The 15386-nt window shown below is 35.0% G+C and overlaps 1 protein-coding gene across 4 annotated transcripts in view; it reads right to left on the bottom strand.

Moving 5' to 3' along the window:
* The window catches only part of TMEM260 (transmembrane protein 260), a 104733-nt gene that overhangs the window by 25664 nt on the left and 63683 nt on the right, over positions 1-15386 (bottom strand). For all 4 annotated transcript variants that reach the window (XM_043988502.1, XM_043988501.1, XM_043988503.1 and 1 more), the window contains exons 6-9: positions 5631-5810; positions 4211-4251; positions 1391-1474; positions 462-576 (exon numbers count right to left, since the gene is read on the bottom strand). In XM_043988502.1, coding sequence (XP_043844437.1) covers positions 462-576; positions 1391-1474; positions 4211-4251; positions 5631-5810 — 420 coding nt within the window. The remainder of the gene's footprint in view (positions 1-461; positions 577-1390; positions 1475-4210; positions 4252-5630; positions 5811-15386) is intronic.

Below are 15386 nucleotides of genomic sequence, written 5' to 3'. Positions count from 1 at the left end.
TTGAGATGATAATTAAACCCAATGGACTGATGACATTACCAAGTGAGAGAGTATGAGAAGAAAGGAGAAGAAAATAAAGGACAAAGAGAAGCTTGACATTTTCTGCTTAAACAGATGGAAGAGAAATGAAATAGGGATTACATGCAATTCTAATCTCCAGTTCTATCTCTAGGCTGAACAATGCATTCAGCCTGACAGAAATAAATTTCATATCCTGGAAATAATTATATTTTAAACAGGAACAAAGCAGGAGCTATAGTAGTAGTTGACTAAATGAAACCCACTTTGAATTTATTTGTATTTACCTACCGTTAATCAACTGATGGATTTTTAAAAGGTCATAACTCTAATTTAATTTTGCATTCTCATTATTATTTTTACTTCTAAAGTGTTTGTTAAGAAGTAAGCTGATGAAGCCTTACAAAAGTCTAGATGAAGGGAAATAACTGTGTGAAACTTACCACACCCATGAAAAGAGGTTTTGAAATATCTAAATTTGCTCTCCAAGCAAAGAACAACGAATAAACACAAAGCATTCCAACAAAAAGCCAAACCAATGGTGGATTTTGTTTGTTCCTGTAAGACATAATACAACAATGTCGGGGTTTTTTTATTTTGGATTTAAAATAAAAAATAAACATTACAAAAACTGAAATGAACTTTTTTAATGTCAGTAGATGCTTTTTGGTACCTCTTTGTATAAACAGGTATCAAGAAAGATTTGTTTACATTTCAGAGGAAAGTAATAAATATTTCCTCATTTGGAGTTGAGGTAGAGCTCTTATGGAACTGCAAATGGCACTACTTTTTGAAGAGATGAAATGGAGGCAGAGTTAGCTACACAGTAGGCCTATTGTGAAGGATATTTGTCATCTGGGTTTTACCCTCTCCTCACTTACTATTAGTCCTGATTTAGTAGGTAGTCCTAGGAAGCAAATGGCATATGGGGAAGGGGAAATAAGGTAAGGGAAGAGAAGAAATATAAACTTCAGTAGTAGTAAAAAACTAAGGGAATTCTTTCAGCTGCTGACTAGTCTTACATAGCAATGCACACATAAGTCAGGTGAATGTAAACTGTGGACTGACTGTACTCTTAACTTTAACTGATATCTAAATAAGTTATTTTAAACTATGAATGTTATAAGTGCTTTAAAAGCTTAAGACTATCAAGAGATTAACTTGGTTACCCTGAAAAGGTAACATTATTCAATTCAATTTTTCAACATTCTTTTGTAATCTGGAAATCATACAGTATTTACAAAGTGTGTAAATCTGACTTAAACTAAAAGAGTAACATTAGGTTTTTCAGAATGTAATTATATAACCACACAGTGAAAATTCATTCACTTAATAGAAAAAACAAAACAGCAAAAGTCAAGATATTACTTACTGTCTTGCTAAACATAAACAAGCTACAACTGCAAGGACTTGAATATTAATCGATAATTCAACCTTCATATTTTCCATCTGGAAACTAAAAAGTAAACATTTCATTATTTTCATTAGTCAGAAAACAAACAATTTTATATTTTAAATGATTTAAAATTCTAAATCAAGCATTTTTTCCTAAGTATGTCTGATGAAATCCAAAACATATACTAGTCAGAACATATTATTTTAAAATTTCAAAAAATTGAAGCTTAGGAGAAAAAAAGACTACATAGAAGAACATGATAGAGAGTTAAACTTAGGTTATGTCTACACACACACACACACACACACACACTTTCAGAAGAGTTCCAAAAATTGGCTACTGGTCAATTATCAGTTTGTCAATCAAGGAGTGAGATCATCTCCAAGGGCAGTAACAGGTCTCTTTTGACTATACCTCTGTAGTTCAGTTAGATCATGCTAACTGGTTTGACCAAAAGTTAAAAAAATGGTTCTTAGAACTTCAAGTTGACACAGATGTAGACACTACCTCAATGAATTAAAATGTTGAAAGCAATACTAGTTCCTGGAGGTCCTTCTAGAGAACATCTACTTGTCAGACTTAACGGAAATGTAGCAAAAAAAGAAATCTCCATTAACCCTGCCCTCCACTGAGTGCCCAATCATTTCTCCCAAGAGATGCTTTCTTTTATGTCAATTTCTTCTGGTGCACATAGTATTTAGTCAATCTTAGATAAATAGGATGCTTCTTTTAGGCTTAAATTATTTTATCAACTGAAAAAACACATAACTACTATCCATTCCAGGTGATGCATCAACAGCTATTTGCTCTAGGAACTTCTTCTACTTAAAACAGTAGGTAATATTCTTCACCTCAAAGTGATCTCTCCCTGACACCAATATCACAAGATAAAAAAAGCATAACATCTAATTAAGGTGAAGAAAAAAAGTGGAAGAGCACAGAGGCTGTCCATTTTTTGTGACAGACTAAAGAAGAATGAAAAATAAAGTAATAGAACCATTAGGAGAATAAAGACATAATATTTATAGTTTAAGGAAAGGGTAAACAAGAAAAAAAGGAAGGAAAAGGAGTTTTCAAAAGTGAGTCAAATGCCAAGGGAATATTTAGAAGAAACTGGGAACCAAGGTAGAGTCACATCACTTAATGTACTTGTAAACTCCTTTAGTGCATGGACTACACAAGATCTATCTTTGTACTGACCTTCACACCTAGCATAGTGCTTTGTGTACAGTAGGTACCTGTAAGAGTTTATTGAATGAAAGAAGAATGAACAAATAATGGTTTGGATGTTTATCTCCTTAGCAGAAGAGTACAACTGGGTGAAGTCACTTAATCCCTCTGGGTCATAGGGATTCCTCCTCAGGGAAATGAAAGGATTATAAAAGATATCTAAGGTCCCTTCCAACTCTAAAGTCCTTTGCCTCTAAATAAATAATGTACAGAAATTACTACTAATAATGAGGAGCTACAATTTGTCTTCTCTTTCATTAAAAATGCATTTCCTTTCATTTTTACTTAAGAATACTATTAGGAGATTCAGACTTCAGTTAAAGTAATAAAGATGGATAGGAACATTTTTCTTTTTTTTATATTAGTCATTCTAATTTTTAAAAAAATTTATTTTTCCAATTACATGTAAAAACAAATTTTAACATTTGTTTTTTAAAATTCCCTTCCTAATTCCCTCTAGGGCAAGATAGATTTCAAGTAGTCTCAATTTGTCTATTTGTCAGCAAATCCCCTTTTCAAAAATTTTTACTTAAGATTTAGCAAGTCATATTACTTGCTGAAAAAATAAATTGAAGTGGTTCAGTTGCAATTAGCTTCTAATAAGAGTGATTTTTGACTGGACCTTTGATTTCAGTGATATAGGGAACTACAGATGAGAAAATTAATTCCCTCTACCAATGTAGATCAATCAGCATTTGTTCTACAATTTATAATCTTAGAGTTCTGCCTGGGTCACTGAGAAACTAAGACCTGTCCAGTCACAAAGTCAGTATGAGTTCATGGTGGCACATGAACTCAAGACTGACTAGCTTTCTATCCACTACACCACTGTTATCAAACTGAAAGAGAAATATAGGTCACTAAACCTTACATGAGGATCCTTGGTGGCCAGAAAGTGATTTAGAAAACCACAAATTAACCTTATCTATCTTTTAATGTACTTTTAAAAAATTAATCAACAATTGCATTTTAATCTGGTTTGGCCATGATCAGGAGTGTTGCAGATACCTGTTGGCCATGAATTTGATACCTCTGCTCTACATCATACTGACTCTAAAAGGTGCTACTAATCAATACAGAAGTCAAGAAGAATTTTTTTCTATTTGCACATGTATTACAATGGCAGCTTAAACATATTTTGAAATCCTAAATAAATGAATCTCTGAAGAATTTAAAAATCTTAGTTCATTATACGAATTATACGAAAACATTTGTTCAAATTTTGGTAGATAAAATGTTTGAATAATAATTTCTAAAGAAAGGTTATTACCAAAAATCTATGACAAAAAATAAGCTATTTCTAAAAATTCTGTTTTGGGTCATCTTATATCAAACAGAAGTATTATATTTTAGTATAAAAATTTCAGACAACATGTCTATCCTCTTTTTTTGTTTTTTATTCAAGAACAAGTAGCCGTATACAAAGAAACAACCAAAGGTAGAAACATATATCAGAGTTGGATGCTCCTTACTCAGAGGAAAGCAAACAATCCTGACAAGTTTTGGGAAATAAATTCTAGTAATAGAAAATACATTTAAAAGTTATTCCAGGTATTTTTTACTCACAATAATATTTCAGACATACTGGATCCGGTCTCAGATTTGGCCTGGTCATAAGAAAGAAATGATTATGTTCAATGATGCATCTAAGAATGAAATCATATTATGTTTTAGTTTTTAATTTAAAAATTTTTAAATAATACATTTAGACTATATAATACATTTTATCTTTCAAGATCAACATTTCAGAATCTTAAGAAAGTACTTTTTAAAAGAACAATCATGGTAGTGTAAGCTGTTATAATGTTTTAAAAAGAACTCCAGAAAATAATGCAAAGAACCTAACTTTGAATACCAGTCTGGCATAATTATCTGTGGGACCCTGGGCAAGTCCACATATTTAAAATGATGGGGTTAGACTAAATGACCTTTAACATACCTTTCAGCTGTAAATCTATCTTTCTATGATTTACATCATAAGCTAAACACCAACCGAAATAATGTTTTCAGAAGGAAGAGTTAATTAACAATTTCATTTTTTTTAGCTATCTATAGCTTTATAGACAATTCTAATCATCTATATATAAGTTCTTCTACTATCTTTGGTCCCATTATGCCTGCTGATGCATAATTATTAATCTCACAAGTGCTAAGTGACTTTAATTCTCTATTTCCAAGTCCTCTTGAATTTCAATGAACATTTTCATATAATGAGCACTATTCCATAAAATGACATTTCTATATATTGACTATGGCATAAAGAATTAATAAATGATTATCCTACCCATCCTAATCAAAACAGCCTCTCAATGAGACTACTGATTGTTCTTCCATTTTTCATATACCAAACATACTGTAATCTCACTTTAGATTGGGTTTTTCATCACTCCTTAAATTATATATGGTGCATGTTAATAGTCATCTTGGTGAAACGAAGACCTTTAGACTCATTCGGAAGCACATTTTCTCCAAATAGTGATTCTGTGTGTGTGTGTGTGTGTGTGTGTGTGTGTGTGTGTGTGTGTGTTCATACATATATAAATAAAACACCTACCTTTTAAAGAAAAACTTACTGAATTGACAGTATACAACAAATTTGTGAATGACCATAATTCAACCAATGCATCCCAAAATATTGGATTTATTCTTCAACTTTCCTCTAATAGTTTTATTCATAAACCCAATGCTCACAGTGACACCTACTGCTAAAATTATTGAAATGTTGTTTCCACTGTAGGCAGCATAATGCTTGTTATTCTGAAAAGAATATTATTCTACCACAATAGCAAAAAAAAAAAGTGGATTAAATGATTCCACCACATTCTAAAGCATCCTTAAAGGCACATCCCAAGGAAAAGTTTGTCATATAAATAACTATGATGAAAAGTCTAACAAATGTAATTTTTCTAATCATTGCCCAGGGAAAAAACTCAAGGAAGTTTTCTTATACATTTCATTTTAAAAGGATTTAAAAAAATAAATTTACCAGGTTTAATGTTCCATATTCTTCCCTAAGAAAATGAGTCAGAAATCCTGAAAATGTTGTCTGGTCTCCCCAGGTCCAACGAGCTTGATTGAGGTAGGATGAGATAGGCAGGTAGAGATAAGGCAGAAAACCAGCAGAGAAGAATAGACTCAGCTTTAGCAAATGGCCTAGGGAAAGCTCCTGTGTCAAAACACATAAGATTGTATTACAATGTTTACTTTAGTTTAATTATTTGGAACTTTAAGAACACACCAAGAAAAACATGAAATATATTTACAGAGTTGATCTCTCAATTTATAGTAAGTCACCACAAAATACTTTGTTAAACCTTCCGATTACTATGGATTACTAAGAAAATTTCATCAGCCTGATCTTCTTTGCATGGCTGGGTAAAATTTGAGTGGAGCAAATGACATTAGGAAAGGCTCATGAGTATCATATTCATTGCATTTTTTACATTTAAATCATGTCATGACATACATAGATGGCTGAAACCCTGCAAAGCTAAGATAACCCACTTTGAAGTGATTAAGTGTTGTTGGCTTGTATTGCATATGCCAGAAAATGTCCCTCCAATGTTGGTATACTTCAGTGTCTTCATCAGCAGTAGAGTTGGTTCGTTTTCTCTTTCATGATTATATAACATATACAACTTATGAAATACCACTACAAGTATTTCTTGGGTAGCTGTTTTAGATGCTTCATGTAAAATAACACAGTGGGAAAGTCTTTCCATTACAATATTGTTTTGAAATGGTCATTAAAGTTTAAAAATAACTTTTCTTAACCACAATATGTAATGTAGAATATGCACTTTAGGCTATTAGAAGTAAATTTTAAAGCATTTTCTTGATCTACAGAAGGTTCTCATTATCTCACTATTCATTACCTGAGTCTCCAGAGACTACTTTTTTTATTTTGGGCCTGTGATTACAACGACCTCTGTAGGGAATTACACAGTGGGGAAAAAAATCCCTATACCAATGCATATCAGTAACTATTCTATAATTTAAAGTCTAAAAGAATTACCTAGAGCTTTCAGAAGTAAAGTGATTTGCCAAGAATCACACAGACAGTATGTGTCAGTGGCAGGAGTGGAGTCTAGAGTGTTCCTGATTTTGAGGCTGGCTATCTAAGTACACCACAATGCCTCTTTTTGAAGTCACATTGGAAAGCACAAGTCACATGAATGAATCACTTAGAAGATTTATCCATAGTGCGCATTCATTCATTAAGAGCTTACTACATGTCAGTTACATTTACAAAGACAAAAGCAAAACAGTCCCTGTCCTCAAGGAACTTATATCCTAAAGAAGGAGATAACACAAATGTACCTAGGTATTATTAAACACAAACAAAACATAAGGTACCCTAGAGGGAGAAGACACTAGAAGCTGAAGGGACTAAGAATGCCCTCTTGCAGAAGATGGTATTTCAGTTGAGTCTTGAAGAAAACTGGTTATACCAAAAAGCAGAGGTAAGGAAGAAATGTATTCCTGGAATGGGAGATAGCCAATGCAAAAACATGGAGAAAAGAGCTGGAATGTCATGTGTGAGTAATAAGTATGGAATTTTGGACTATGGAGAACAAAGAGGTAATAATGATTAAAAGGATAAATTATGAAGAGCCTTAAATGCCAAGGAATTTATACTCAATCCTAAAGATTACAGGGAATCACCAGAGTTTCTTAAGGGTGTGTGACTTAGGACTGTGTTTTAAGAAAAATCACTTTGGCACTTATGTGGAGAATGGATTGGAGAGGAGAGAAACTTAAGGAAGGGAGACCACTTAGGAGGTTACTGATAATAACCGAGGCAAGAAGTGATAATGGCATTAATAGAAGGGTAATGGTTAATGGATGTGAAATATTAAGGAGGGAAAAAAAGATTTAGAAATTTATCAGATATGTGAGGTGAGTGAAGGTGAGATGTTGATAACACCTGAGTTGTGAACCTGAGTGAGAGGAAGAATGGTGGTGCCCTCAATAGGGAAGTATGGAAAACAGGTGGGTTTGGGAAAATAGAGTATATTCTGATTTGTAAATTTTAAATTTGATATGCCTATAGCATATCCAGTTTGAAATATCCAATAGAAAGTTGATAGTTCAGGACAGGATCTCAGAGAGAGACTATGACTATACACACACACACACACACACACACACACACACACACACACACACACACACACACGAGTCATCTGCATAGAAATGATGATTAAATTTGTGGGAGCTGATGAGCTAACCAAAGAAGAGCAGAAAGAAATGAGAAGGGTCAGAATATAGCCTTGAGAAACACACAGTTAGGGAGCATATTATGGTTGATGGTCCAGCCAAGGAATAAGAAGAACTAGGAAGAAACAGTGTTGAGAAAACCCATAGATGAGAAATTATTCAGAAAGAGGGGGTATATGTCACTGTATATGTTACAAAAAGGTCAAAAAAGAAAACTGAGAAAAAGTCATTAGACTTTGTAAATAAGAGATAACTGGTAATTATGGAGAAAATGGTTTCTACATAGTAATAAGGTCAGAAGGCAAATTACAAAGCATTTAAAAGAGAGAAGAGGGAGTAGATGAAGAGTACAGACAGACTTTTTAAGAGGTTTGACTGAAACAGGAAAGATAGAAATAAGATGAAATGCAGGAGGGAATGGTAGGATTTAGTGAAGGTTTTGTATTGTTTTTGCTTTTAATTTTTTTCCTGGGGCAATGGGGGTTAAGTGACTTGCCCAGGGTCACACTGCTAGTATCAAGTGTCTGAGACTGGACTTTAACTCAGGTCCTCCTGAATCCAGGGCCAGTGCTTTATCCACTGCACCACCTGGCTGTCCCCGGTTTTGTATTTTTTTAATGGGGATATTTGGGCTTTATTGTAAGCACCAGGAAAGGAACCTGTAAGAAAGGGTGAGCTGAAATGTAGGGTGATGATTATGAGAATAATGAATGGGAAGAGATAAGATTAATGGTACTTATGCAGCACCAGTGTCATCTGGAACTAAGCTCATGGTCTGGTAAGAGGGCTGAGCTCTTGACAAGAGGGAGATTACAGGGGTTTCTGCTGGTGCTGAGGCGGGACTTGGGTTTTTCACCCCTGCTGGGAACCAGGAGGTAGTCTTGAGTAACAGTGGCCCAGGTGGGGGAAGGGCACAGGCTCATCGAAGCTGAAAACCACAGAACACAAAGTTTTGCTATCTGATTGATTAGCAAGTTGGCCTGGGGTTATTTATGGACCAGGGAACAGGCCAGTTGTGTGAAGAATCTGCTCCTCCTTAAATCATACCACCTGGGACCCCCTGAAGCTTGGGACAGTGCAGCCTGGAAACAATGACTCACGTTAAGGAGCTAAAAGTCGAATAAAAGAAAGGCAAGATGAGCAGACAGAGAAAGGCGAGGACAACAGAAGATCAAGGTGCACCCTCAGAAGAGGATAGCAATGCCAGGGCTCATACATCCAAAGCTTCCAAGAAAAATATGAATTGGTCTCAGGCCATAGAGGTGCTCAAAAAGGACTTTGAAGATAAAGTTAGAGAGGTAGAAGAAAAACTGGAAAGAGAAATGAGGGTGATGCAGGAAAGATGAGAAAAAAGTCAGCAGCTTGAAAAGCCGAATGGAAAAAGAGATACAAAAGCTCTCTGACAAAATAATTGCCTAAGAATTAGGATTAAACAAATGGAAGCTAGTGAATTTATGAAAAACCAAGATACAAGAAAGCAAATCCAAATGAATAAAAAAACAGAGGGCAATGTGAAATATCTTCTTGGAAAAACTGCTGACCTGGAAAATAGGTCTAGGAGAGACAATCTGAAAATTATTGGTCTACCTGAAAACCATGATCAAAGAAAGAGCTTAGACATCATCTTCCAAGAAATCATAAGGGGAAATTGCCCTGATATTCTAGAAGCAGAAGGTAAAATAGAAATTTAAAGAATCCACCTATCACCTCCTGAAAGAGATCCCAAAAGGAAAACTCCCAGGAATATTTTAGCCAAATTCCAGAGCTTCCAGGTCAAGGAGAAAATATTGCAAGCTGCCAAAAAAAAAAGAATTCAAGTACTGCAGAGTCCCAGTCAGGATAACACAAGAACTAGCAGCTTCTACATTAAAGGATCAAAGGGCATGGAATATGATAGTCCACAGGGCAAAGGAATTGGGATTACAACCAAGAATCACATAGCCAGCAAAACTGATTATAATCTTTCAGAGGAAAAAATGGGACATCAATAAAAATGATCACTTTCAGGTATTTGTGATGAAAAGACCTGAACTGAATGGAAAATTTGACTTTCAAATACAAGACCCTAGAGAACCAGAAAAAGTTGGAGTTAGGTGACATGCCTGGGGTCTTGCACTGGGTGAGTGTCTTATGTCTGAGGCCAGAGTGGGGCTGGGGTCCTCCTGGGTCAAGGGTGAATGCTTTGTCCACTGTGTCACCTAGCTGCCCCATGATGACATCTTTAGGGTAAAATTGAGGGGTGAGAGGAATGCACTGGGGGAGAGGGAAGGGGAGAAGTAGCATGGGGTCAAATCCCACATGAAAGAAACAGGAAAGGGCTTATGGAGTAGGGGAAGAAATGGGGGAGGAGCAGGGCAGTAAATGAACTTTATATACATCAGAATAGGCTCAAAGTCCTTAATCTCATCAGAATCTGCTCAAGGAGGGAATAACACAGGCACTCAATTGGGTGGAGTAATCTATCTAACCCTTCAGGAAAATAGGAGGGGAAGGGGATAAAGAAGGGAGGGCAGATTGGGGGAGGGGACAGTCAGAAGCAAATCCCTTTTGAAGGATAGGGTGAAAGAAGATGGATAATAGAGTAAATATCATGGGAAAGAGAATGGGATGGAGGGAAACAGTTAACAATAGTAATTGTGAAAAAGAGAAAAGGGAGAAAATTGTGCAAAAAATATTCATAGCAACTCTTTGTGGTTGCTAAGAATTGGAAATCAAAGGGATGTCCATCAATTGGGGAATGACTAAAGAAGCTGTGGTATATGATTGTAATGGAATATTATTGTGCTATAAGAAATGACAAGCAGGATGATTACAGAAAAACCTGGAAAGACTCATATAAACTTATGTATAGTGAAGTGAGCAGAACTGGGAGGACATTGTGAACAGTGACAGTAGTATTGTTTTATGAGCAATTGTGAATTGCTTAACTACTCTCAGCAATACAATGAACCAAGACAATTCCAAAGGGCTAACGATGAAGCATACTATCCACCTCCAGGGAAAGAACTGATATTGATTGAACACATACAACCTATATCAGATTGGTTGCTATCTTGTGGAGGGGAGAGGAAAGAGAGGGAGGGTGAAAAATTTGGAACTCTAAATCTTATGAAAATGAATGTTGAAAACTACCCTTACATGTAACTGGAAAAAATTTAAGAAATGTTCACTGTAAAAAAAATAAATAGAACTGATCAAACAGAAAAGCAGATACAAAAGTTCAATGAAGAAAATAATTCTTTAAAAATTAGAATTGGCAAGTAGAAGCTAACAACTCCATGAAACATCAAGAATCAATCAAACAAAATTAAAAGAAAGAAAAAGCAGAAGAAAATGTGAACTATATCATTGGAAAAACAACTGACCTGGAAAATAGATCAAGGAGAGATAATTTAAGAATTATTGGACTACCCAAAGCAATGATTTAAAGAAAGGTCTTAGACATCATCTTTCAAAAAATTATCAAGGAACACTTCCTAGACATTCTAGAACCAGACAGTAAAATAGAAAATGAAAAAAAAATCTACCAACCACCTCCTGAAAGAAATCTCAAAATGAAAACTCCCAGGAATATTATAGCCAAATTACAGAGCTCTCAGGTCATAGAGAAAACAATGCGAGCAGGCAGAAAGAAACAATTCAAATATCATGGAGCCACAGTCAGGATAACATAAGATTTAGCAACTTTTTTTTTTTAATATTAAAAAAAATTTTTTTTTTTTTAGTGAGGCAATTGGGGTTAAGTGACTTGCCCAGGGTCACACAGCTAGTAAGTGTTAAGTGTCTGAGGCTGGATTTGAACTCAGGTCCTCCTGACTCCAGGGCTGGTGCTCTATCCACTGTGCCACCTAGCCGCCCAGATTTAGCAACTTCTAAATGAAAGGATCAGTGGACTTAGAATATGGTGTTCCAGAGGACAAATGATCTAGGATAACAACCAAAAATCCCCTATCCAGAAAAGCTAAGTATAATCCTTTAGGGGGAAAATTTTATATTTAGTGAAATAAAGGACTTTTAAGCACTCCTGATAAAAAAGACTAGAGTTGAATAGAAAATCTGATTTTCAAATACAAGACTCAAGAGAAGTTTAAAAAGGAAAACAGGAAAGAGTAATCATAAAGAATTCAATAAAGTTAAACTGTTTACATTTCCACATGGGAAGATGGCACTTGTACCTCTTAAGAACTTTCTCATTATCAGGACAGTTAAAAGGAGTATACATAAACAGAGGGCTCAGTTGTGAGTTAAATATGAAGGGATGATACCTAAAAAAATAAAATTAATGGGTGAGAAAGAGGAATGCACTAGGAGAAGGGGGAAGGGAGAGACAGAATGGGGTAAGTTATCTCACATATGAGAGGTACAACAAAGCTTTAAAGTGGAGGGGAAGATGGGAGAGGTAGGTGGGGGCACTTCAACTTACACTCAATGGAATTGGTTCAAAGAGGGAAGAACATACACAGTTAGGTTTAGAATTCTATCTTAATCTATAGGAAAGCGGGGGGGGCACTGATAGAAGTGAGGATTGATTGAGGGAGGGGGTGGTCAGAAGCAAAACACTTTTAAGAAGGAACAAGGTTAAGGGAGAGAGAGACAGGCAGTAATGGGGAAATAGGATAAAGGGAAACACACAGCAATCTTAACTGAAAAAAAAGTGCAGCAAATATCTCTGATCAAGGTCTCATTTCTCAAATCTATAGAGAGCTGAGTCAAATTTGTAAAAATAACAGCCATTCTTCAATTGATAAAATGATTAAAGGGTATGAACAGGAAGCTTTCAGAAGAAAAAAATCAAAATTATAGTCATATGAAAAAAATGCTCTAAAACACTATTGAGTAGATAAATGCAATTAAACAACTTTGTGGTACCACTCCACACCTATCAGATTGGCTAATATGACAGAAAGGAAAATGACAAGTGTTGGAGGGGAGGTGGGAAAAGTGAGACACTACTGAATTGTTGGTGGAGTTGTGAACTGATTCAACCATTCTGGAGAGCAATTTGGAACTAAATGCCCAAAGAGCTAAAAAACTGCAAACCTTTTGACCCAGCAATACCACTGCTAGATCAGTATGCCAAAGGGATAAACAAAAAAAAGGATCTATATGTACATAAATATTTATAGCAGCTTTTTGTCATAGCAAAGAATCAGAAACTATGGAGATGCCCATCAACTGGGGAATGGCTAAACAAATTGTGGTACATGAATGTGATGGAATACTATTATGCTATAAGAAATGATGAGTAGGATGCTCTCAGAAAAACCTGGAAAGACATGAACTGATGCAAAGTGAAGTGAGAAGAATCAGGAGAAGAGTATACACAGCAACAATTATACAGGGATCAGTTGTGAAAGACCTAACTATTCTCAACAGTACTATGATCCAAGACAATTCTCAAAAGACTTCTGATGAAAAATATTATTCATCTCCAGAGAAAGAACTAGAGTCTAAATGCACATCAAAGCATACTTTTTTTAAACTTTATTTTTCGTGGGTTTGGGGAGGGGGAGGATTGGTGTATTTTCATTCACATGACTAATATAGAAATGTTTTTACATGATTGCACACGTATAACCTATATCAAATTGCTTGCCTTCTTAATGAGTAGGGAGGGGAGCAAGGGAGAGAATGTGGAACTCAAAGTTTTAAAAAAAACATGTTAAAATTATTTTACATGTAATGGGGGAAAATAAAATATCAAATAAATATAATTTTTTCAAAAAAGAGAGAGAAAAAAAGGTTCATAGAATGAACTTGTGCTACATATCTCCTGGCAATAGCTTTATATAAAGGCCATTATAAGTTCTGGAATAGAAGTCTGATATGATAAGGGGAATTTCTGGTTTTTTAGGATTCTTTCAATATCAACTCTCCTCATTCCATCCAAAGCACCATATATTGTGGTCTCTGAAAGCATCTTCTCAAGCCATCTTGTTCAACTCTTTCATTTTGTAGATGAAAAAAACTGAGGCCCAGAGTCTTATTTTTATTCATTTCAAAATTTAAATTTTTTTCTTTTTTACTATGATCTTAAACATCCACAACCATGATTATTTCAATATTCAAAGTACTGAAGAGAACTGGAAAATTGTGAACTTCCATCATATTGTTTGTTTATATACACACATATATATACTTAACATGATAATAATAAAACTGCCTTATCTGAATGTCCTTCTGCTTTCTCCAATAGAGTTTTTTGTTTTGTTTTTTTTTTTTTTTTTTTTTAGTGAGGCAATTGGGGTTAAGTGACTTGCCCAGGGTCACACAGCTAGTAAGTGTCAAGTGTCTGAGGCCGGATTTGAACTCAGGTTCTCCTGACTCCAGGGCTGGTGCTCTATCCACTGCGCCACCTAGCTGCCCCAATACCTTTTCTTTTTTTTTTTCTTTCTTTTTATTTTTTTGGTGAGGCAATTCGGGTTAAGTGACTTGCCCAGGGTCACACGGCTAGTAAGTGTTAAGTGTCTGAGGCCAAATTTGAACTCAGGTCCTCCTGAATCCAGGGCCGGTGCTCTATCCACTGCTCCACCTAGCTGTCCCCCAATATAGTTTTAAAATATTTTGTCAATGCTTTTCCCCACCTATTTTAGTTGTATGGCTAACTAATGAAAGTGTTTAGTGATATATTTTTTCTCTTTAGGATTGTCTTTGTTACATCCAATAAGTTTTGGCACACTGCTCCATTGTGGCCATTTTCTTTGGTACAATTGTTTACTGTTTCTATTTGGTTTTTGATACAGATATTTCTTTAGGCTTATATGTTTAGTCCTGATCTGAATTTTAATCTTTTCTTCAAAAGACCCTTACAGAATATAAGTCTTATTAAGCTATAGTCAGGATAAAGTGTATTTAACATTTCAACTCTTCTACATTTTAGGAGTTTTTTATGCCATAACATATGGCCAATTTTTGTAAATGTAAAATGCCAAACTGAGATATATACACAAATGTATATGTGTGTACATACATACACACACATACTCTTTGATTTCTTATTGATTGCTAGAGTCTATCAGATGTAAGTTTCTAAATATTTAGGTCATTCACTTCATTATGTTAATTTTTCTAGGTTGAAAAGGCCATACCGAGGTCCCCAAATATTTTAGGTTTTTTGCCTCTTTCTCCCTGTAGTTTGATAAGCTTTTCTTTTAAGTGCTTGGATGCCATGTCATCTGATGCACTTACACAGAAGTATTGATATTATTTCATTATTTATGGCGCTTTTGAAAATAATGTAATTTTCATGTTTACCTCCCACAATTATGTCTAATTCTCCTGTTGCCTTGTCTGAGATGATTGGTATCCCTGGTTTTTAAATTTTCCCTAAAGCATAAATTCTGTTCCGGGTCCTCATTTCAACTGTGTGTGTGTGTATTTTTGTTTCACATGTATCTCTTGTAAACAACATATTGTTGAATTCTGCTTTCTAATTCATTCTGCTATGCTCATCTGTTTCAAAGGAGAGGCATCCCATTCACTTTTACAATTGTTATTTATGTTTCTTTCTCCTCATATTCCC

This window comes from Dromiciops gliroides, chromosome 2, assembly GCF_019393635.1.
Source record: "Dromiciops gliroides isolate mDroGli1 chromosome 2, mDroGli1.pri, whole genome shotgun sequence".
NCBI lineage: Eukaryota > Metazoa > Chordata > Mammalia > Microbiotheria > Microbiotheriidae > Dromiciops > Dromiciops gliroides.
This window is presented reverse-complemented; position numbering and strand designations above follow the sequence as displayed.